Here is a 23,948-nt window from a genome sequence, read left to right as displayed (position 1 = left end):
AGGCCCAGTGTTCAGCAGCGGCTCGCCGCCACAAGCGCACCTCTGTGCGTCCGCCTGCGCCTCCGTAAACGCGGGCGGCTCAAACACAGGGGCCACTGTCGCCGTGAGTCACTGCGAGCGGGTGAGTCACGCCGGGAGTCTGAGCAGCAGCATTGCCCTGATGGGGCCAGGTCATCTCCTGTTTGGACTCGGGGGGAGATGGAGGTGTTTAAAGTTGATATGAGAGAGAGTGCAACTTAAACCTGAGAGAGAGAGAGAGAGAGAGAGATTTCCCTTTTTGTGTGTGTGTTGCTGATCGGTCACCTTGGATCAGCAGGTGATGATAACACAGATAGCAGCGCCGGAGCATCGCGAGAAGGTCAGAGCAAAGAAGGCGAGAGGCCACTTGAGCAGCCGATGAGAAAATTGCCAGGTGAGAGGCAAGAAATACAAGTGTTCGTCCACTAGAAGGAATGTGGGCTGGGTGCATACGCTGTCGTTTGTGCCGAGAGGCCTACTGACAGCAGGAGGGGGCGGGGCCAGGGCGGGGGCGGGGCCAGAGTAGGGGGCGGGGCCAGAGCTGGAGGCTCGGAGGTCACAGAGATGTGGCTGCACCCGTGAGCGGTTCACACTCGCCTCCATCTCTCTGCTCCGACCGCCTCTGTGTTCCCAAACCGAGTCACATCTCCCGCGACCTCAGCAGCAGGAGCCACTGTTTTTCCATTTCTCGGCCCGACGCCGTCGTCTCCATCGAAGCAACACAATCAGATCTCCGGAGCCGCGTCCAGACATAATTCATCGTTTAAATTCCCCGAAACGCACAGAAAGGCGGCGCGCGGCCCCAGACTCACCCCCTTCACGCCTGTTATTGATGACATGAAGTGTCTTGAGAAGTAGCATGAAGCCACTAAACGCAGCCTGAGGTGGAAGTCAGCTGTGACTCTCCATCTGCATCTGCATCAGTATGTGTTGTCATAATTTAATGCTCCCAAAGCAAGAATTAAAAGGCCAGAGGAAGTTTTTTATCTTTGCCTTCTCATTCGTTTAACCACAGTGATGCAGCTGCTTTAACCTAACTAGTGCAGATTACAGTGAGCAGCCGCCAGCCGTTTACACAATAGTGCTTTTCCCAGAAGAACCTGCCCTCCACACGGGCTCCACGCCACTCGGAGGCCTATCCTCCTGCTCCACTCGGCTCCTTGTAGCGCGTGTACAATTACACCTATCACCTCCTCCAGCAGAGAAAACCCGGCCGACGCCAAAGTCGCTTTCTTCAAATCTGCCCCGAGGTTTCACTCACTTGTCACAGCCAGTCCAACAAAACCGAGTCACAGTCTCACCAACTCCACGAAAACGCATGCACGATTCGGACCGGACCCCATCGCAGGCGCTGTTTTCTCTTTACACTCATAGAAGGCATGTTCAACTTCATCAGGTCCACGAGCTGTAGCTGGGAAATCTGTCACTGCAGGTCCCTGGAGACCGGACCTGCTTTGCAGCCGATGTGCAGAATTATTGCTCATCGTGAAAAATCATTATCATGTTGTCACAGGAGAGTAAAATGTTTGCCAGTGATCTCTAAAAATCCAGTCTAATACAACAGATCCCAGTTGTTTTACTTTAGGTCCAGGAATATAATCAATAAACCAAATATTAGCAGTGACTATTACTAAAACGTTACATTTTAGAACAAGTAAGTAAACTATTTAGTGCAGTGTCTACTTATTTCTGATCTTATCTACTTTTATTTATATATTTAGGTCTATTACTTTTTTATTAGTTTGATAATATAAGCGATTAGTTTTTTTGTTCTGTTTTTACAAACCAGTTAAAATTATTTTACTAATTGTTAATAGACGGCCATGATGATGAACGTGACATTAACCCGCGAAATGCGAAATAAAACTTCACACCACGTTTAATTTGTCCCGGTCGTTCACAATCCAGCGGAGCTGTGCACGTAAAAGCACCACATCAGTACCCGGTTCAGCCCATCCAAACTTTTGGCCGGACGGCTCTGATGCACGCGCGTGGCGGCAGCCGGCACCAAGGCACCTAAGCGCATTGTCTTACCGGTCCCGTTCCGTTCCCGACTTTCCCGGTGCTCGTCCGTGCCCAGAAGCAGCGCGGACGCGTCGGAGAAGACTGCCAGTCACCGCGGAGGGCAGAGCTGTGCGCTGCAGCGGCTCGCTTTGCTCGCAAGTTAGACGTGCTTAGCAAGGAAGAACCGGAAATGGATTTTCACAATAATGGCATGTAAGGTGTGAGTTTATAGATTGAACAAAAGCACATTCGGAAAAAAGCTGTATAACAAGTTACATCGCTTATCGAGGCTACAGCATTTTTCGCTTGTAACCTCTGCATTGTATGAGACTATGTCATATTTCCATTTACAGTATTTTTAGCACACGTTATGGGATTTTAAGGTGAAATCTTCAGGCCAGATGTGCGTAACATGAGCGTAACTTGACTCTGGCTATTTCTGACTGATCCGCTGGAGTAGCTCCAGCAGCGCATTAACACGTCAACGATCCAAATTGTTATTTACTCTTGTCTCGCTAATTAACAATGACGGCATTTTAAGCTATTGGACAAATATTATTTCATATAACCTATGTATATATATCATGTAATATATAGTAATATTTAATTTGCCTTACTATAAGAAAACCTTTACTATGGAGTGAAACGTGGTTTTATCATAACAGTAAAATAAAACTGATCCTGAACTGAAACTGTGTGATCTGCACCTCCTGAGGGTTGACTGATTTTCATCCCCAAATACAAATGAACCCATTCCCATTGGCAGCACACTTGACCTTTGGCCACACTGGCATGCTGTTCTGTTCAGTTACAGGCAATAGCAGCTGAGTTTGCCAGTGTCATGATTCAACCACCAGTTTCAGGGTTATTAATAATGATTTTCCTGATACCTTACATGCTGAATTTAATGTGACAGAAAATATTTGCTGTGCTTCCCAGTAGGACGCTTTGTGCATTACATTAATAAAACTAATCTCACTCACTTCTCTCAAAAGCCCATCTTACACTACGTAAAGCCAGAAAACACGTAAATCATTTAACTTCTTCGCCCTTTTGGCAACAGCTTCAACTCTTATTTGGGGGGTGGGTGATAAATGAGCCACCTGTGGCCACAGATCTGACCCTGAGCCACATCCAGGGGCGATGATGTGTTAAACGACAAATCTTTCGTCTTAGATGTGCACTCGCAGAGCGGGAGGTGTGTGTGTGTGTGTGTGTGTGTGTGTGTGTGTGTGTGCGTGTGTGTGTGTGTGTGTGTGTGTGTGTGTTAATGCCTGAAGGACGGGGTGTAAGCCAGACTTAAAGAAGTATCTGACTGGTCATTGTCCCAGCCCTGCGCATCATTAAACCAGCAGGCACCTGCCTCACATGAGGCTTCACACTGTTGGTGCAGCATGTCCTTTCATGTCCTTGCTGATTATGGGCTGCTTATGGTGGTACGTAACCAAAGACATGAGTAAACACTGTTACCTAGACACTGGTCCTCCTGAAACAGTGACCTCTGATTTAAAGGGACCGACAACATGTGTTGAATAACATCTGTTTTCCAGGATGAAATATTTATACAGTAGCTCATGAACAAGCTTCTAATTATTTTTGTTTATAATCTATAGTTGTACTGATGTTTTTGTTATTCTATTCTATTTTATTTATACTAAAACAGAGAATTATCTCGAGAACCTTTCATTTTAAGATCAATCTGACCATCCATTCCTCCATCTCCTGGTGGATAAATTGCCACTAGGCAGAATGGAAGAATCGTACAGTAAATCCATAAATCTTGACAAGCCTGTAGAGCCTCTCAAACTCCCACTCAAACTGTTCTCAACAAACGTGTCCATGCGTCAACCTGGTTTCCACAGCAACTGAAGTGTCAAGCTGTGTCCATCCAACATGAACTTTAAAACTCATCTTTAAATGGCGCCCTTCGTGGACCAGAGTGAGGGAAATGGGAATCGAGCAAAACAAAAGGAGGCAGTATGAAGGAACATTTAGGAACATCAGTTAAAAACTTTACTGTAAAAAGCAGTGATCCATTTGTTTCTGAGTGAAGGCCTCAAGGCGGTTGAGTCACGAATAGAAGGAACTTTGTGTGGATGTGAAGAAATGACAGGCGGCCATGTTAGGATGAGACGGCGCTGATGATCTCCTCCAGTCACTAAGTCGGACCTGTCCATCCAGGCCGAAGCAATTCACCTGACGTCTGCAGCAGAACAGATTCACAGTTGAGTGACTGGGTCCAAATAAAGAATCCCTAAGAAAAGGTCAGGGGCACCTTAGAAAGGAGCAGCATGTTATGTAACACAACACAATCCATATTTATACTCATATTCATTTAATATTCTGAACTGAATTTTCAATTAAAAAATGAATTTTCTTAATATGTTTACCTGTATTTTTTGAATAATGTGAAGGCACACAAAAATATTGAGTTGGAATTTTTTAACAACTGAAACAATGTTCTGAAATAAATCTTAGCTAAAATATGGCAACTCAAACCTTTATTAGTCCGTATTAGAGACAAACTCAATACACTGCAGCAGCAGCAGACGTTTGCCATAGCCTGAGTAGGAGCCACCTACAGCCTGTGTGTCTGCTCCGACCCTCCCACAGCTGCTGGTGACCTTTGTGGCCTTCCCCCCGAAGGGAAACACAACAGCATCACATATTACATTCCACAGAGACGAGGGCGCATAGGTGATACATATTGAAGAGCAGAAAATGCCCAACAACGACTCACTGTCAGTTTACAAGAAAGCTCCCACTCACATCTTATTGAAGACTTGAACAGACAGACAGACTGTTGATGTTAATGTCGTGCCCCTGTGTTTTATCTTAGTGATGACCTTGCATGAGAGTCCAGAAAAGCACTTGAGTGTAAAAAATGTCCCTATGGAATTTTAAAAAGATATTTAGGAGCCACTGTTGCTCCTCTTACCCATTATCTTAATGGTTTTAATGAATTAGCCTCACCTATTCAATATTCTTTTGCTGATTTAAATGATAGATACCGTTCTATTCCAGTATTCCACATAGTAACCCTAAGTTGGGCCTACGTCCACTTTTCATCATGCAAAAACATTTTCTGTCCCTGTATAACTCAAGAGGGATTTTAAATGACAGAATAAAATTAGTTGAGGAACAGTGGAGCAGTTTTTATTTCCTCCTCTCCACATCAGCGAATCTCAGCCTATTGTTGAAGTAATGAAAGAGTCACAGTTCGCCATTCTGACCTCACTTAATTACACAAAGAGGCAGGTTGGAATGAAATAAAACGGATATATAAATATATTTATATATATATATATTTATATATTCATTTTATTAAACACCTTTGCGTCTTTTTCATTCATTCATTCAATATTGTTATATGACATTTTTATACTAATCTTGTTCTATTAACTCCACCTGCTGACAGAGTTTTTTGGCCATTCATTTTCTCATCTGTGCCATTTTCTCAGGTTGAAGACCAACAGATAAGCTTTGTCCAGATATTAACTCCTCTATTAATTCATACATAATTTGCAATGAAATGTGCCTCCCAGATAATAAAGCCAATTAACGTTATTTCCACGTCTTGCTGTCAACGTTATCAAATATTGTTTCAACGTTACATCAACGGCACAAAAACGTTCAACATTAATTTATAAATATTTTGTTAGCCTTTTTACAACCATTAGCGTTCAACATCGCTTCAATGGTGCCTCAACGTCACAACAATAACTGACATTATTTCAAGCACATTTTAACGTAGAAGGTCAATTGTGAGCCTGCTGGGAGTTAATGTTGCTCTCAGCGGTAAATCTGGTAAAATAGACATGTCCCATGTTAAAGCGCAGACAGCGAGTGTGGCAGCCATGACACCAGCGTGGTCGCGTGGTCACCGAACACATGTTAACATTTCACCTCCCAGCAGCACTGTGACTAATCAGAGCTTTGTGGGGCCAGTAGCTAACGGCCTCCCAGTCTCAGCTGAACCACTGGGAAGCCTCGCGGTGACACGCTACATGCTAAATTTCTGTCATGTCCCATCAGTACAGATGCTAGAGTTGCACAAAGGCCATTATAAAAAGGTGGGAATAGGTTATGCCCAGAACTTTATTCAAATATATTTTTTAACCTTCCATGATTGCCCTCCATTATTCCCTTTATTTTCTTGATTTTCCACCTGCCAGTCTTTGTTCTCTGTTCTCCTTGCTACCGTTCCCTGACCTCTACATGATTTTTGTCTATTTCCATCCATCTTTATTCCACACTCCCCATCCCTTCTCCCAAATCCAGTTTCCAATCATTTTGTAAGTTTCCCGTGCAATCACCTCCTCAGCTTTCGGCGCCACCACGCGCTCCGTTTTCCCCCTCCCGTTTCTTTAATCGTTCTGTTTTTGCTAAAGGTTACTCTTGCCTGCAGGGCTATGAAAATGTCAGAAAGGCCCACTCCATTTCCAGATACGTAAATAGCCATTTCCCGCCAGAGCAAACCCACTTTCCCGGGCCTGAACTGCCACGTTGCACTTCTTCCCCTTCGCTATGCTACATGAGCACGCGGGGGGTAAATGTGAACAGCTCTCCTTCACTGCGTATGTGTCATTCTGAATTAACAGATGGGTGCCTGTGTTCATCTCCATTTAAACAACCCGGAAGAGAGTAACTTGGCTGCAGAAATTTGGCTATTGAAATCCAAGTCCCAGTTGTTTAGTGAGTAGCAGGCTCCAGCTAAAAATCTGGCTAATGAAAAGCATTAGACCAGCGTGAGTCATAATTTGTATTTACAGCAGCTAATGGAGAACTATTCATGTCTTATAAAAATGATATTTTAATGTATTCCCAAAAATATGCATCGCCCCGTAAAATAAAAAAAAGCTATTTTTTTAGGATTCACAAATGGATTAAATAACCTTGTGTTCATAAATTATTGGTATGTGAAACATATGTGAACAGACATAGAAACAGCGCAACAACACAGAGCAGAACAGGAACCAATCTCTTGTGTAAGTCACTTAAAAGGTTCAAATCAAAGTCTTGGTTCCATTAAAACTTTATCCTTGAGGGACAAGTGTTCTTTTAAGGTTAGGTGAGTGTTTAGTGTTTCCTCTGAATTAGAACAGAGCTCTGGGTGCACTGGGGAGGAGAGGTAGTGTCAAAATATTAAACCTACATCTAGTTAAAAAAAAAATAAAATGCATTTGATCCGTCATGTTTTCTGAAGCAGCTGCTCCTCCTTCTTCGGCCTGTGGATCCTTTCACTTTGAGAGCGCGCTCTCGCGGGTCACGCAAGGCTGGTTCATTTCCGCGCACCGCGTCCCAGAGAACCCCGACGTGCCGCACGTCACTGCCTGCTCTCCCCTCCGCTAACGCTCCCCTCATCTCCCCTTTCAATTTCCTGCAGCTCTGCAAGACAATGGGGAGCATCAAAGGCCTGCGTGAGGAGTGGGATTGCTCACCGCTCCTTCTGCCGCAGGTTTCAGTCGGAGCCGTTTCTGTTTCCAAAGGCAACAAAATAACAGGAAGTCAAAAAATGGTAATAGACCAGCTCCATGTGATGCACACACACATATCGCATCGCAGGTGTCGAGCTATAGCCAGGCTTTCATGCTGACAGCACATTTTGATTCATGCCACAAGACGACCTCATCGTACGACCAAGACATCGTCTTTAGGGCCGAAAAATAAAAAAAACAGGGAGATGATGCTCACTGAAATATAATTGAACAGTACGGACACAAAATTACTTCCAGATCCATTCAGGCTAATTTACCTCGGTTTTACTCAGTGTTGCTCTTCTCTTAACAATGGATGTAGCAGTGGATGATGTCAGTCTGGCGCTGCTCCCCCGCTGCAACAGAAAATGACTTTCAATAGCTTGATCGAATTAATTGGCTTAACTGTTGGGTAGAGGTGGATAGATAAGCCATTAGCTATTGAAGGAAAAAAAAAAGAATGACAAGTCGGTTGTTTCCCTGGAATAATTGAGAGGGAGGACTGGCTGGAGAGACAGTGAAGGGTACACAAAGAAAGCCGGCCCGAGATGGGGACAAAAGAATGGATTTAGCAGAAACGAGTTTCTCCTCCTTGGCAGGAGTCGCACATTTCACTGTGCTCCGTCGCTGTGAAACATGACCCCCTTTTCTCCTTAGACACAAAGCCTATCATTTGGACGTTTGTGGACGGGCGACAGTAAAGCAGGTTCACTCCAGACAGGAATAGACATTTTGAATCGCACAGAAGCGTGGTGGCGGCATGAAACGTGCTCGCTGTAGTTCCGGGCGAAGGTCTGACGCCAACACAAGCTACGATGAGTGAGTGGACACTGATCCTAATTGCTACCAGGCTCCCTGCAGATTCCCGTGATGCAAGAGTCGAGCGTTGCCGGTGGCTGAGGTGGAGCTGTGCGGATGCCAGGCTACCAAGGGTTGCCTGGAGGGCAGGGCACTGGCAAAGGGACGCAGCTCTTTCTAATTGGATCTGTCAAAAGGCGCCACCCGTTAATGTAGAGCCTCTATTACGCGAAGCTGCAGCCCGTGACCTGCAGCTCCACGCGTATGATCGATGGCTCTATTTGTCTTTTTGCTGATGTTGTTTTTATTGTCGGTGATGACAGCGTTAATGACGGCAGCGGTAGCTATATTTCTTTTAAACCTCTCTAAATTCATTGCATTGAGAAGAAGACTGCGTCCTAATATAAGCGGAAATTTCCAGTACTTTCAAGGTTTTCAGCTGCCCTCACACACTGAAAACGTATGGAAACCATTTTAAGGTTTCCAGCCTCCACTCCGCTTCCTTCTGCTTGTTCTGATGGGGTAAAGGGATCAATACCTTGCTGTCCTAGAGCCTCATAAGTCAGTAGAAATCTTTTTATGCTCTGTGAGACTCTTCTACTTATCTCCAGCTCCTACTGGAAGAAAGGAACCCATTTTTCCCTGTTTCACTGGGCTGCTGAGGGAATGGAGCAGTGATTATAAACGCACTCTTGTTGTTGTTGTTGTTGTTGTTGTTGTTGTTGTTGTTGTTGTTGTTGTTGTTTTTGTTGTTTTTGTTGTTGTTGTTGTTGTTGTTGTTGTTGTTGTGTCCTGCCAAGGTTACAGATGATGAACCGCTTTATCCACAGAGTTCCTGCTCCAGGACGCTGTTCTTCTTCATCTTTGCTTCACTCTCTAGTCATAGTTCTTTTCATCAGCCTTAATCGTTCTCTCCTTGTTCTTCATTTAATAATCAGCATTTCTTCCTTTTCTGTGCTCGCCTCTCTGCCCCTTGTTCCACTTGTTCCATTTAATAATTTCTCTCCTTCTGCCTGCTGCATAATTCTCTAAAACATTTTTCAGACGGCTGTAGTCATTTTATCTTGTTCTTTTCTTCTTCAGAGTTGGTGCTGGAAATAATAGCAAACCAGGACTTGCATGTTCAAGTCTTATTCAGTTACCTCTTACTGTACGTCCACACACACAAAGAGAAACACTCAATCATCCTGCAATGACCAGCACAGAGGAATGAACAAAGCCAGTGGCTGTACGAGTCCACAATAATCCCACCAGTTGGGATAACTCAAAGCATCTCAGCATGGATTAATCAAAAAGATTAGAGTGTTTCTGCTAAAAAGTCCAAAGCAGGGACAGAGAAAAGACATAGACACAGAACACATCCGTGAAGGATGGTGGTAAACCTCTATCAAAACCCCTCACAAATGCATGTTCAACCATTTATAGACATTAGGACGTTTGCAAATCGGCCCAATGTTATTTTGAGCGTGTCTCACATCGGTCACAGATGTATAAACATTCTGTGTGAAATTGTTTAATACGTGCGCAAATCTCACAATTTCATGACATTTGCTCAGACGTTTCGAGAAAGAGTTCTTGCTTCCTGATCTACAAATATCTTTTGTATGAAGCACCTGACGAAATGCCTGACTTCACCTGACCTACTTTCCTTAGACATTTAAGCACCAATGTTTGTACTTCTGATACAGTACATGTTAAAATGTTTTAATGAAACATTTAAAACCTCAAAAGACAGTGGGAGAAGGGGGAGAAGATAAAAGAGATAATCTGCAAGCTCATTCTTGAATTTCCAGACTTCTAATCTACAATAAAGTCCAGCCAGCAATAGCAGTGAGTCCATTATCTGCTCTATAATAAAGCATGAAATAGGCTGGTAACCCTCCACTGCCACAGACACCAGAATTCCAGTCCACTTCTGAGGACAAAGGACAACAAAGACGGGTCCCTTGCCTGCTATAATTGCTTTCACATTGTCCTGAAAATACACACAAACACATTTCCAAGCAACTAGCTGTTAAAAAGGAATGTACTGTGAAATTAAAATATTTTGTAGTCAATTTATGGCTTAGGGCTCCACCAGCCGGGTGGAGACAAGAAGTAATGATTATATGAATCTAACAACTGCAATCTGTAGTTTGATGTTTGGTGTCTTATGTGATTCATAGCTGGATAAGCTGGATCATTTATCAGAGGAACGCCTTTATAACTAGACAATGATCAAGGTGATGGAAGGAATAAGGGTACAACTCGCCAGCTTTCAGGAGACAGTCCTTCGTTGACTCGAGAGAAAGACGTTGCATTCAGAATATGAAGAGTCAACACTGTGACCACAGATCACGAAAGCACAGACTCAGTGTGAAGCAGAAGCTGCTATGTGGGCAACCATTAAAAGCAATGTATTAGCTGGGTATTGAACTTTTGCCACTGCCAAGATAATAAGCCTTGATATGCTCAAAATCCAATCCATCATTTATTTCAGAATGTTTATCAGACCTTGATGGATGCATATCGCAGTCATCACTGTCTTCATAAAATGCATCCTGGTTCATCTCCGGCTTGTGTCTTCATGAACAGACCACTCTAAGCTGTTATTGTGCCGGTCTCGGTCCCTCATATGGCGCCCTCTCCTGGGCGGTGAGTGCAACACTGTGTCACCAAGCCAACCTCATCCACTGGTGCTAGAGTAAAAACACTGCTAAAATCACCTCAACAAGCACTATGGAGCAACACAGCACGCTGTCAGACCGGACAAGCAGCTGGCTGACAAGCCGACCGGTCCCTGAGGAGAAACCCGTAAAACGTATGTATCTGAGTTCTATACATTATTTAGTTTCTTGAATTTGACTGGGAGGGTAAACATTGCTGCTTTATTTTTGCAGTGGTTTTATTACAGAACAATGTTTTCATGAGACGTCTGACTCACAGTCCACCAGGTGGCGGCGGTAATGCACCAATTCGTTGCTTTCCAGGTCCCAGTAAACAACGAGAAGAAGAAGAAGGCCGTCTTCAATAGACCTGGGACGGTAAAGCTGTGCGCGCGAGGAGCTAATTTACGCCAACACCACGTGCATTTGAGAAGGATAACACAGGACCATGTAACTATTTAACAGTTATTAATTGTTTAAACATGTAGTTTCTTTTAAAACATAAATCATTTTCCCAAAGTTCTGAAATTACTGGTCACATTTCTGCTTTAATCCTGTTAATAGCGTTGTCAGGCGGGCGTGTCGCCGAGCTTCCCTTACAAAAAGCTAATTTTAAAATTGACCTGTCAATCAAACATCAGGCAACACCCAAGATAGATTAGACTAGAACAGATGAACATAAACGTAAGTGGTTATTATTATTGGACTATTTTATTCCAAAAGCAAAATAAATGCTCCTGATAGTTCCTGATTTTGTAATTAATTAGGCTTGTAGGATTTTAGTTAACTCAGACAAACATTAAGAAAGGAGACCAATCCTCCATTATTCAAACGTTTAGATTCAGTAGATAGTACAGAGTCCACGCTGCCCTAGATGACAGTGACAGGAGGCCCAGTGTATAATCAGCATCCCCTGAGTTCACACAAACACCTATTTACACAATGCACACAATGTTGTCATCCTTTGCCCAACTACTCAGAGCTACTTTAATTTCCGAAGAGAGCTAATTGCAATTAAGATGCATGGGGGGTCGAGCTGGGATGTGAAAGGAAGTAATCGGCGTTGATTATAGAGTCTGAGCTTGATCACTATAAATCACACACCGTGTGGCTCCTCTCTGCCTGATGTAATGTGAGTCAGGCATGGCGGGAACAGAGCTGCTATTTAGTGAGATTGTGCCCATGGCAGCACCACTGACTCTAGCTCTCGGTTAGATTTGACTCAGTGAAGTTGACCTAATGGCATCAGCTTTATTAAGAGACATTACTGTTTCTTCTTTGGGTCACATCTAAATCTATCCAGGACAGTTTCATGCCTGCAATCAATGGTTTCCTTCCCCTTGTTTGCGTGTTTAACAAATCAGCTTCTTTGTGTAGATGGATTAGACGTGAAAGCTCAAACACATAACCCTGTAATGAGCCACAGGCACAATGGACAACACAGCAGACACAGTTTACGCACAAACAAACCTTTACGAGATAAACCACAGATTAGCACTAGAGGCTTTTCTGGCAGTGAGGAGAGATGTTTAAGATTGAACAACACTGACATCTAGCGGTTGCTAGAGGCAACAAACCATAAACTACTTTCCAATACATGTATTATTTCAGAAGTGGTATAATAAAATTGTTGTCAGTTCATGGCCACTGTTAATATTGAAAGTGACCTGAAGACAGCAGGCCAGATAGAAAATCATCAGCATGCATAAATAAACACATAGCTTTTACCCCCCCCCCCTTTAGAAGTTTAAAAAAGATAATCAGTCTGTGTTCATGATAGTTAAAACTGATGATGCAGAAAAGCTCATTTCTGTCAGAGGAAATACATCAAATCCGTCTATCCATCCATTAACTACTGCTTGGTCCCATTTGGGGTCACAGAAGGGGGGAGCTCATCCCAGCTAGCTGAGGGCGAGAGGCATGGTACACCCTGAACAGTCAGTCAGTCGCCAGTCAGTTGCAGGGCTAAATAAAATCAGTAAATAAAATAATGTAAACATGTAGAACCAAAAATTTACAGTAACCCCACATACACTAAAGGGAAAAGAGATTAAACGTGGGTATAACACAGAGCTCTCTAGTCGGTGTCTTCATCAAGGAGGTCAGGGTAGTTGTCACAGTATTCTTCAAAGCTGAAGTCGTCAACGGCAAAAGGGACGTCCTTCCACTTCTTCACAGTTTGTCTGCCGTCAGGGGTCTCCAGAGCAAAGTTTTTAATGGCCAGATTAGGCAGAACGACAGCATTCTTGTACTTGATTTCAAATCCCCACTGCTGTAAATATAGCAGATGAACTGCTTTAGCATGACAGTGTTCACAATGTGCAAATCAACGTCTAAAGTTCCACTTTACCTTGTTGCAGTTGCCATTATTGCAGTGAATCGTACGCCCAGGCTCCCAATCCTCGAAAGTCCTCTCCAGCATCACCTGCCCACCGAATGTGTAGTGTTCCCTGAGAAAAGTCACAATTAGTCATCAATAGTATTGAGTTTTTTGCAAACGCTTCACTCACAAAACCTTTACTCACCTGAAGTCAGGACTGATGTTGACATAATGTGTATTATCAATGAGCTTAATGGCGCTGCCCAGGGCCACGGACTTAAAGCAGTTTCGACACTGGAGCTGGACCCTGGCAGCTGTGTAGCGACTCCTCTTCTCTGTTTGGAGTCTCTCAGCCAATTTACTTTCAAGCACTGCCTGCATCTGTAGTTGGCTTATCTGGAAACAGTGAATAATAGAGAGTCATGGAATAAACAGTGAGAGAGGGGGATAGGGATCCACACAGTAACACCCCCCCTACCTTTTGTTGAAAATCTTTGGGGCTCATAGCTTGGACCACTTCGATGGCTTCCCCTGTTAGCTCCTCCAGGTGCTCGTTCACAAACTCTCTGCGCTGTTCCCGCCCCCCTGCTTGAGCGACCACGGAGTACTGGCTGTCTGGTGCTCGGGCCCGTCCGATGGCCTGCTGCTGGGCAATTTCATTGGTAAGCAATCCGTAGCGCACCACCAGGTTGCATTCTGGGATGTCGAGGCCTTCCTCGGCCACACTGGTGGAGATCAGCAGGTTGAGCTTGCCCTGGCGAAAATTGCGAATTGTATCCTCCTGCTCGTGCTGCAAGGGAAGGTCGCAAATGATGCAGGTGAGGACTGAGGCTGCGGAAACAGACGGTGTGAAATAAACTGGACTCGGAGGTGAAGATGGTCTCACACCTGCGTCATGTAAGTGCTGCCGTTACCAGCCCCGGTAAGGACAGCAGGCTTGATGCCAGCGTCCTGTAGAAGAGTGTTTTCAAGGACCCAGTTGTTGAGGCGGTGAGTGCTTTCGCGGGTTTTGCAAAAAAGGATGCCCCTTGAATTCACACCTGAGTCAAACTGCTTCAGCAGAACGCTCTCAAGTTTGCCCATCTTTGGGTTCTCGTAGCGAGGATCCCTTGCAATCTTCTTCAGCTCCACCTGATTCTCTGTGCATCAACAACAGTGATATTCACTCAAAGTTGCAGTTATAACTTACAACTGTGCAGATGACAATATCAAGGTGATGCTCTGTGGCCCCACCTTGGAAAAGTCCCAGCAGAAAGATGTCTGTCCCATCAATGGCGTTTCTGGACTTTGTGCTGTAGAATTCCTCCAGGTGGCTGTAAGCGTCCATCATGCGCAGGGTGTCGTTGATGAGCAGGGCGTCGTTGTACCTCCTCAGGTGGAGTGCACATTGTGCCAGCGTCCTGTTGTGCTCACTTACCCCTGAACCCACAGACACACACACGGTGAAAGAGTGTCATCCAAAGCGCTGCAGGTGGTAGAACTGGCAACAGCACGACTTGTGCCCTTACCTTGCTTCTCCAGAAGCACCACGTCTGCCTCGTACTCCTGCGTGCCGCACTCTCTCAGCCTGAACTCAGGGGGCACGTTCATGAACTCATGTACCAGCTGCATCATCTGTTTTAGATGTTCACCCAGGGGGTCCTAGACAAAACTCTTGTTATTACCATAAGCAGTGTGGCTGTACTGCTCCAAGTAATGGTTTTTACCATCAAATATCTTACTTCAGGTCTTTTCTCCACAATGTCAAACTTTTTTACGGGTCGGGGTACCACCCTCTTCAGCTCAGGGACATAGTTTTTAGTTGAAACTATGGCAGAGTCCAAGTTGGCGCAAATCTGTGGGTGGTCAGGTAGTCAAGTTCTAATGAGTGACAATTCAATTATAAAACAAATAAATAAAAGTGTCTGACCTGGAGGACGTGCGCCACAGCATTCTGCAGGGACTTCGCTCCCCCTGCCCCGGGTGACGCTGTGAGCCCCAGAATCTGAGGCAGTTGACCCTGTTTTTGCATCTTCTTCTCCACATATAATCTCATTATTTTATTGTAGACAGTCTCCTTTTGGGTGTGGTGGCACTCGTCAATTATGAGTAAAGTAATGTCTGTACGGGACAAAGAAGCGTCAATCACAAGCGTGGCGTTCAAGTTCATTCACATTTCAACGACCACCTTTCACTGACCTGAGAGCTCAGCATGTTTAGCTTCCTCCTTGCTGATCAGAGCGTTGTACAGGATCTGTGCAGTGCAGATGATCACATCTGCCTCCTGCATCACCTTCCCAAAGAAATCCTTCTGCTCCGTGTCTCCACTGACCGGCACCAGGTTGTAATTCCGGCCCAAATGAGGTCTGAACTCTTTGTTGTAATGTTGATCTACAAGGTGAACCTGAAAGAACGCACCAAACAGCGTTTACAGCAGGATCATACCATCATTTGGGTCCCTGCATTTAAACTGTTTGTTTACTGTCCTCCTCTCACCTTGTTTACCAGGACCACCACCTTAGCCCCAGGTGTGGTCTCCAGGTGATCTTTGGCCACATACACAGCACAACGGGTCTTTCCACCCCCTGTCGGCAGCCAAATGATTACGTTCTCCTTCTGAAGAGCCCTTTGGATCACCTCCCCCTGGTACCCATGCAGCTCAAACTCGCCCATTCTGCACCTTGCTCCTATTTAACAACGTAGAAATTCACAAATCGCAGAAGGCTCCGTGTCGTTTTACTGTGAACATTTTGAAAGTTTAATTACTCACCGGTCAGCTGTGAAAAGATCCGTGTTATGTTTCCAGCTGCTCTCCGTCAGCTGACACAACATCGAGCGAGTGCTGGGCTTTTATAATGCGTTTGGATCAGCTGTGTGACGGTAGGAAGGAAAAATGAAAGCTAAACACGTCTGAACCCTTGGGCCCTGCTGAGGGGGCCTCTGGAGGGGCGGCAGCCAGGCTCCTCTGCAGCGACACGGAGACCCGGCGCCGCACTCCAAACGAGTTCCTTACAGGTATTTTTAACTAAGGCCATGACTAAGCATATATCTATCCGCTGTGTATATGTCACTCTAATTGGATTAAAGCTAATTTGTATATTTTTGTTGACACTTTTGCCAGAGTTCAATGCTCTACGCGCACCCCCACTGGGCCCCGTGTGCTCTTCATGACATCAGGAAAACGAAACTCAGACCAATAATTAAAACAAGAGCAGAGAATTCCCAACTTACGTTTCAATGCGGCCTTCATTCGACTCCTGGTTTCCCAGCCTAACGTTAGTCAGCTACATTTTACTTAGTGTGTATGCTACAGATGTGTTTTGCAGGACAGGAAGTGCAGTTAGAAGTTGAGATTTAACCAATGCGAACAATGACTTATGTGAGTATCAATGAGAGCTCTTTACTGTTTACTGAACCTTACCTTTAAATATGAATTCAGTAATTAACATACAGTATGAACACTACTTTGGACAGTTTTAACAACAGAAATTACTAAACTGTAAAAAAACACAAGATGCTGTAATTGCATTAAAAATTATACAGGTGTATCTGAAAATGCCCAGTAAGTACAATAGAAAGGAAATTGTATTCATTTGTAATTGAATCATAGCTTCACTTTAAATGTGTCAGCTATCTTTTGTACATAAGCCTTCTTATTAGTTTGTTAAAAGTATTGAAAATGGATAATACTATTATTGCTACTTTATTAACAGCCCAAGAAGCACTATAATATTCTTTGAGTGATTGTAAGTGCTGCAGGCAACATTCAACACGACCCATTACGTGGTTTTAAGATGTGAAACAAAAGTAAAACCAGTTTTGCAGAGCTGCCCCAGTCAGGGAGACTCTGCAAGAACAACAGACAGTCCATAATGCAATGACAGAAGAAATCTAAACTTCAAGGATAATGGGTAAATAGGTTCTTAACAGCATAGAAACAACATGCACAAATACTTTATTAAAAACCTTTATTGTCATGTATTACAGTTACAGTAAATGGCATTTAACAGTAGCCGTCATCCAAACAGGTGGAAAATTCACAAACTTAACTTTTTGTGTTAAGAAAATTTGAAATGCAGCATAGGCAGATTGAGGGAGAATTACGCAACTGACAACCCCGAATAATGCAAGATTGACATCACTTCAGTAATTCAAAGCTAGTCACGCTTCAAGTACAAAATAAACATCCACTCACCCACAAAAACATACATACATGGATACATACATCACACAAGGAAGTGAGTCATTTAACCAGCACTGGACAGTCACTTCCCATAAAGGATGTGGAAGCACTGAACTGTTCTTAAACAACATAAATGAAATCTGTGACGCTACCACAATAAATGTGGCTGTACACACACCAAACGCACTATTTAGCAAATGTGTAGAAGTGACTAGTACTGGAAAGAAAAACCTATGCCAACAACTACAGTATCACCTGCAAGCATGACAGTATGTTATAGTAAACGTTCATATAAGCAGATTATGTGGTTGTGAATGTGGAAACTTTTCTTGAAGGCATCACCTAGGGAAAATGTGCATTTAGTACACAAGTGCTAGAAATATTTAATATCCAGTCAGTCACTAGAGGTTTCTACTGCGTGAATTTAGGAACGCAACCAATAGGTAAATTATCGGTTTATCTACAAGTATGTTATGATAATTAATCTTTTGTGAATAAAAGAATATGAATAATGTCACAGAGCCCCTATTTTAAGTATCCTAATCACTGTATTGGTCTGGGCCAACTCCTTCAGTGTTGACTTAGCGCTCTTCAGAGTACTGCTCATCTTTCATTAAAATCTTGGGGACTTCAAAGAATATTTTCTCTAACACCCATGTCAATGGCCGAGATGTTCAAGTGTCTCTCAGTAACAGAAGGCAACGTGGCTTTAGGTCCCGAGGTCCGATTTTCTGTGGCAGAACTCTACGCTATAAGTACTTCTGCCCGAGTAACAAACAAAATGGAATGAACCAATAAATAATGGTTGAAGGTGTTGTTAGAACTTGGAGCTATAGCTTTGGTTTGCCTAATGAAACGTTTATACAGACCGTTACCTCACTCGGAGCAGCAGACAACCTAGACGTTAACTTTAAGCGTAATGGTAATGTCCTTTTGTAATGCTCAAAACACTGATGTTTCTAGACAGTCCAACGGTTTCCTTGTAATATTCGTCAGTCAAGTTAACTTGGATACAACACAGCCATCAGTAGTTTCTTCATGATCCGCTCTGTCATGGTGTGTGGCAGCAATGACAGCTGCTGCCTGTCTGTTAGGGAATCTGTAAGTAAATCTGTGGCCGACTTCATTTCTCTATCAAGCCGCCGTCTTTTAATTTAAAGTAGAAGAATTTCTCCAAGGTGTTGGCACACTTGCAGTACTCGCTGTCTGGAGGGTTGTACTCACGACAGTTGGTGATTATTCGCTGTAGGTCGGCAATAAAAAGCTTCTTGGTCACATAGTATTTGTTCTTTAGTCTCTCTGTCATGGTTTTCAGGTCTGTGTGGAGAAAACAAAAAGAGGGAGAGGACCAAATGAATGTAAATGACTCGATTCAACTATGAAAACCATGTCTGACAATAGAAGGAGTTAAATAAAGAGAAAGAGGAACGGAACCAATTGGAAAGCGGATGATCTCGTAGTAATCTGGAGCCTCTGATTTCTTCACTGGTTCCATGAAGGGCCAGGCATCAGGATGAGTCTGAGGATGATGTGTGAAAGTTCTGGTTAGCTTGACTTCCTGTTTCTCCTGTGTGTTTCTGTCCAATATCAAAATGAGGCTTACTTTGATCTGGGCCAAAAGGTTCTTCAGCATATTGTACAATACGTCAGGGTCTTTCACCTCTTTCCTATAAGCACATTAAACTGTAAGTATAATGTTGATAAAAACAAAACTGAATTTTCTAAATCCATTGTATATTATATTGTTGATGACTCAGTAAAACAAAATATGTGTAATTATAAAATCTCAGGATTTTACCCTTTGTCCTTGTTACTGGGCTTCCAGCCTGTCTCTCCTGAAACAAAATAAAACTTAAGTGATGTGTGTATTTGTAAACAAAATGCACTGTACATAAGCCGGACTTACTGATGCCTGGGATACTCTCCACTGGGATCTGTCGTACTCCCTCTTTGAAGCAGGTGAGACCAGGATAAACCTTCCTGATCTGATTCTGTTTTCTCTCAATCAGCTTCTTGATGATCTGATTAAACAATTTAAAACTTATGAGACGTTGAACTTAAAGCATTTGAGCAAAAGGTCTAAAAGTCTAATTTAATAAAAGCAACCTCACGTACCTCCTTCTGTCTTTTAATGATATGAGAGAGCTCAGTGTAAGGGATTCTAGGGTTCAGCTCACACTCCATAAGAGTCGCTCCTTCATAGTCTTTGATGTATCCCAGGTATCGACTCTTCGGCACTTTGATATCTTTGGAAAAGCCCTGGGAGCAAAAAACAAATTATAGAGCAAGGGAAGACGGAGGGAAAGGGCAAAGGCAGAGCTTTTGTACAGGCCACGCGTGCAGTACCTGCTTCTTGAAGTAGCCGATGGCATACTCGTCAGCGTACGTGAGGAAATAGAGTATGTTGTGTTTGATGTGGTACTCTTTCAGGTGGTTCATCAGATGGGTACCGTAGCCCTTTCATTCAAGAACAAAAAAAATGTTGAATGCATATTGTTAGAACTACTTAGACCACCACATTCATCATGAGAAAACAGTCACGTACTTTCACTTGCTCATTGGATGTGACGGCACAGAAGACAATCTCTGTGAAGCCCTGAGTAGGGAACATCCTAAAACAGATGCCTCCGATGACACGGCCGTCTTTGATAAGGGCTAGTGTCTTGTGCTTCCTGTAAAGATTTGAGACATCAGCATAGTTTGTAGGAAACTGCCTGATGAGTCTGTGTCGCGAGATCTACTTACGGGTCAAACACCAATCGTGTGATGTACTCTTTGGGCATGCGAGGCAACTGGTGAGAAAAGACGTTCTGCAGGCCGACCAGCCACATCAGAATCTTTTTGTTGGACTTCTGGGAAAGCGAGTTTCCAATGACATGGAACTCTATGATGCCACGCCTCTCCTCCAGTCTGGCGGTCTCATCACGGGCAGCGTTTGGCGTCAGTAGGTTAGTCTACCCAGACAAACACATCGTGTGAGCAACACAGCACTGCTTGTTTTCCCTTAACGGCCTGGGATTTAAACACACCTCTGGTCCGAGCATAGCAGCAGGGTCAGTGATTGTCATCATGACTTCATTGACCAGCTCCATGGGAATGTCCCCCATCACACGTATCCGCTTGGCATCTTCGAGGGTCAACGCCTCCGGAAGTTTGCGTTTCTCCCCTAAACATTTTTTAGAGCAAAACAACAGAAATTATCAGCCAAGTAACTACTGCTTTCATATTAAACAGTTTCCATGAGTATAATATTTATTGGTCAGTTCTCTGTATAACATGTTTGTGACTCCTTGCTGACCTGTCATGGGCTCTGCTCCTCTAGTGTCCCCACTGTTCAGAGATGCGACGCTGCTCAGACCTTTAGACAGAGCTGGAGAGCCTGACACAGCAGCAGGACTGATCACTGCCAAGAAGACACACCAACATACAGGACGGTTATTTCAAACACAAAACACAGCCGTCTAGGGGTGCATCCTAGGGCACATTCGCCTCACCTGTTTGATGCCCCAGCTGTGTGCCGTCTGAGGCAGGCATAGTAAAGTCAGCCTCCCAGATGGGCGAATTCTCCCCATATATTTCCTCCTCCAACATCGAGAGAAACCTGAAGATACACCCGTGTAAATTCTCAATTCATATGTCGTGTGCAATATTCTCACACACAAAGTAGATTCACAGAAGTGATAATAACAAATCTAAAGCAGCGCAGAGACACGTAGGAATGAAAGGTCATTAACTATTAAGAGTTAATAGTCTGCCCTCACTTGGGGAAATGTGTCAGGATGAGTGTGCGTTTCTCTGGCAGCAGTTTATCCTTCTCCACTCTGAATTTCTCCAGCAGTTGGCGTCGCGTCACACTAAAGATGGACTTGAGTAAACTGCGGCCGAACACCTGTGTTGTTTCGTAGCGTGGCAGGCTGTCGTTACTCTGGGGGACATGACAGTAGCACAACCACCTGTGTAACATAAGAGAAACATAGAAGACAAAAGGTCAATACAGCAAACACAAGCATTCATATACTTAACATAAAGACTTGGTGAGACTGTCCTGCTGATCTGCGTCTTTACAAAACATGCACACACCTGGTATAGTCTACTTTGTAAGCTGTCCCATCGTCTTTCTGGGTGCGCTGGCGATACTGCGTTGGTGTCTCCAGCTTCCAGTAGTTCAGGCACAACAGAAACATCTTCGACAGCTCAAACATGGTCTGCCTTTCCTTTGGTGCCAGGTGACTGAACTTATACTGAACGAAATTCAACACCCCCTTTGAAATCAGAAAAAAAAGAGGCATAATCACATGAACGTGAATTTCACAGATTCTCCATCCAACGTGTTTTCCGACACCTACTCTATCAGCTGCAACTGAAAAGCATCGCGTGTGACCTGATGATTTAGTTTCTCGCTCACCTGCTCAATGTTAGGCCTTTCAAAAGGTGGACTTCCAAGGGACCCCTCTACAACCGGCTGACTCATCTGTAGGATGCATTTCCTCAGCAGCTACAGCAAAGAGTCAGATATTAGACGTTAACGAAATATTATGACCTTGATTGTTAGTAGTTTCCAATCTTCTTACCTTGAAAAGGTAGAAGTAGACCTGTTTGGTATCAGTGTCCTCCTCTTTGTGCACTGACATAAAGAGGTTCTCCACATCTACGACCATGCCCAGCAGTCTATTAATCTCATCCTCTGAGACATTCTCCAAGTGGGACACGTGATCAGCTGTGAACACAGCATTACATTAAATATGATATATGTGGTATAATAAAAATTGGTATATTAAACCGGTACTGGAGAGATTTGTACCCAGAGCATGTCCACAGCTGCGGCACGGCTCGCTCAGACTGGCCGCTTGCTGTTGCAGGTCCATACGAGGGGCTGACGGTGGGTTCGGGTTTTTCCATCCATTGCACTTGCATGTGTCACTAGCCTGGGGGAAAAAACGCAAAAGAGCCGAACGGCACATGAAGCGCGTCCAGTACGCCAACATGAGAGCGAGCAGTTAGGCTAGCTGCTAGTGCATTCGCCGCCCAAGACTTACTGGGAAACAATGTGTTTACAGCGCTACTTGAGAGCGGCCGGGTAGCCATTAAAGTTACCATTAGACCATTAAGTCCTGTTTTTCATATTGACTGCGGTGCTACAACACACAGCCACGCTAACAGTGTCCTGACGGGGCTTTGTTATGGTCAACTTTGGCTAGCTATGCTAGCTACCTTGCATGCGGAGAATACGCCAAGTTTCTCGAGCTTTTTCGCCCGTGGAAAAGACCGAACTTGGGCCTTCTTCTGGCTTGCACGCTGTTGCTGGCTCAGTCCCGGTCTTGCCGGATCACTATGAAGTGACCCGGAGCTGGTCGCGGTCGTACTGGACCCAGCCGACCCAGCAGACTGGGCTTGGAGAAGCCGGGGTTGCAAGGCCTGTGCCGCCGGGTCCGACATATCCACGCTGCTACACTCTTCCTCAACTCCTTTTTAGCTCATACGTTGCCTTCAGGGACGGTCGGGAAAATAAAAGAAGGCGGCAATGTTTACAAATCGATTTGACTTATTGACAGAATATTCGCTAAGCCAGAGATAGTGGGTGGTCAGAAAACCACGGATTGTCAATTCGGTTTACGGCCTTAAAATAAACGACTCTATACGACGGCTACCATCTTGCAATTTGCAATACAACACTAAAACGTAGCGATAACTCCAAGAAGCCAGGAAATACGCGTCCGCTCCGAAGGAAGCCTGTCCTGTTTTGGACATGCAAATCCTGTGCGCAATCACGCCGTCGCCTGGCGCAGTGTTGGCCAGTGCGCAACTCAGAGCCTGGAGTTGTTAGTTCACTTCGGCGGGGCAGGTGAAATAAGTATATTAATATTAATAATTATTCTATAGCGCATTTTATCCAGAGTTAGTCGTTATTGGTTTCTTGTGAACACGCGTCCTTCGTCTTTTCAGATATGACAGCTGTACTGCACAGAGAATCACATTGTGTCCAGTGTGCTGAATGGAAAATAATTTTCTCTCGTTTTTTTGTTGTACGCCACATTAGTAAGAACACAGCCTGTTTAATCAGGAGGAGGTCTCCTGGGGTCAGGGATGGGCACATGGTAAAGGAAAGGCTTGTCAGTCACTTCTATATGTCAGATACCATATCCATATGTCATATCCAGATCCATATGTCAGTCACTTCCATTGGTCAGATAATACAACCTATAGTATTATAAACCCCACCATTTATGCAGACGGTACAAAATTTATATTTATTACTGGGCAATAACCCTTCCAAGACCTTATATTTACTCTACCTGTACTGTACTACGTTGTACATAAAATGTTAACAAAGTGTCTTTTTAACTGTTTTTGCTTCATGTCGCTGTTCAGGTGTTCTTAATTTTACTTATATTGTCTAATAAAAGCTTTTCGAGACAAACCTGAACCTCTAGGTGCTAAGCTAGTCATTGGTGACATAGGGTAATGTCAGTTTAATTTAAAGAATAAAGACTGTGCTGGTGTCATTATCACTCTTTTTAAACATA

The 23,948-nt window shown here is 44.0% G+C and overlaps 3 protein-coding genes across 3 annotated transcripts in view; all 3 read right to left on the bottom strand.

Annotated features, from left to right (window-relative positions):
* znf385c (zinc finger protein 385C) overlaps nucleotides 1-2,182 on the bottom strand; it is an 89,465-nt gene extending 87,283 nt beyond the window's left edge. Inside the window, exon 1 of the mRNA XM_029159574.3 lies at nucleotides 2,053-2,182. The gene's annotated coding sequence lies outside the window, so the exon portion shown is untranslated. The remainder of the gene's footprint in view (nucleotides 1-2,052) is intronic.
* A 9,997-nt stretch (nucleotides 2,183-12,179) lies between these two features.
* dhx58 (DEXH (Asp-Glu-X-His) box polypeptide 58) lies at nucleotides 12,180-16,163 on the bottom strand. Its single transcript, XM_029159865.3, has 12 exons — nucleotides 16,012-16,163; nucleotides 15,738-15,928; nucleotides 15,441-15,645; nucleotides 15,172-15,362; nucleotides 14,984-15,097; nucleotides 14,771-14,903; nucleotides 14,496-14,681; nucleotides 14,151-14,401; nucleotides 13,741-14,052; nucleotides 13,468-13,658; nucleotides 13,293-13,392; nucleotides 12,180-13,214 (listed from the first exon to the last, which is right to left on the bottom strand). The coding sequence occupies exons 2-12, from the start codon at nucleotides 15,912-15,914 to the stop codon at nucleotides 13,020-13,022; spliced, it is 2,055 nt and encodes a 684-aa protein (XP_029015698.1). The 5' UTR covers nucleotides 15,915-15,928; nucleotides 16,012-16,163; the 3' UTR covers nucleotides 12,180-13,019.
* Nucleotides 16,164-17,192: 1,029 nt separating this feature from the next.
* kat2a (K(lysine) acetyltransferase 2A) lies at nucleotides 17,193-23,174 on the bottom strand. Its single transcript, XM_029159614.3, has 18 exons — nucleotides 22,636-23,174; nucleotides 22,226-22,349; nucleotides 21,996-22,141; nucleotides 21,830-21,919; nucleotides 21,505-21,686; nucleotides 21,186-21,377; nucleotides 20,919-21,025; nucleotides 20,723-20,827; nucleotides 20,454-20,590; nucleotides 20,170-20,378; nucleotides 19,970-20,096; nucleotides 19,771-19,881; nucleotides 19,540-19,683; nucleotides 19,331-19,445; nucleotides 19,223-19,259; nucleotides 19,028-19,091; nucleotides 18,859-18,943; nucleotides 17,193-18,741 (listed from the first exon to the last, which is right to left on the bottom strand). The coding sequence occupies exons 1-18, from the start codon at nucleotides 22,858-22,860 to the stop codon at nucleotides 18,548-18,550; spliced, it is 2,394 nt and encodes a 797-aa protein (XP_029015447.1). The 5' UTR covers nucleotides 22,861-23,174; the 3' UTR covers nucleotides 17,193-18,547.
* Nucleotides 23,175-23,948: the final 774 nt, after the last annotated feature.

This window comes from Betta splendens, chromosome 8 (assembly GCF_900634795.4).
Source record: "Betta splendens chromosome 8, fBetSpl5.4, whole genome shotgun sequence".
Taxonomy (NCBI): domain Eukaryota; kingdom Metazoa; phylum Chordata; class Actinopteri; order Anabantiformes; family Osphronemidae; genus Betta; species Betta splendens.
This window is presented reverse-complemented; position numbering and strand designations above follow the sequence as displayed.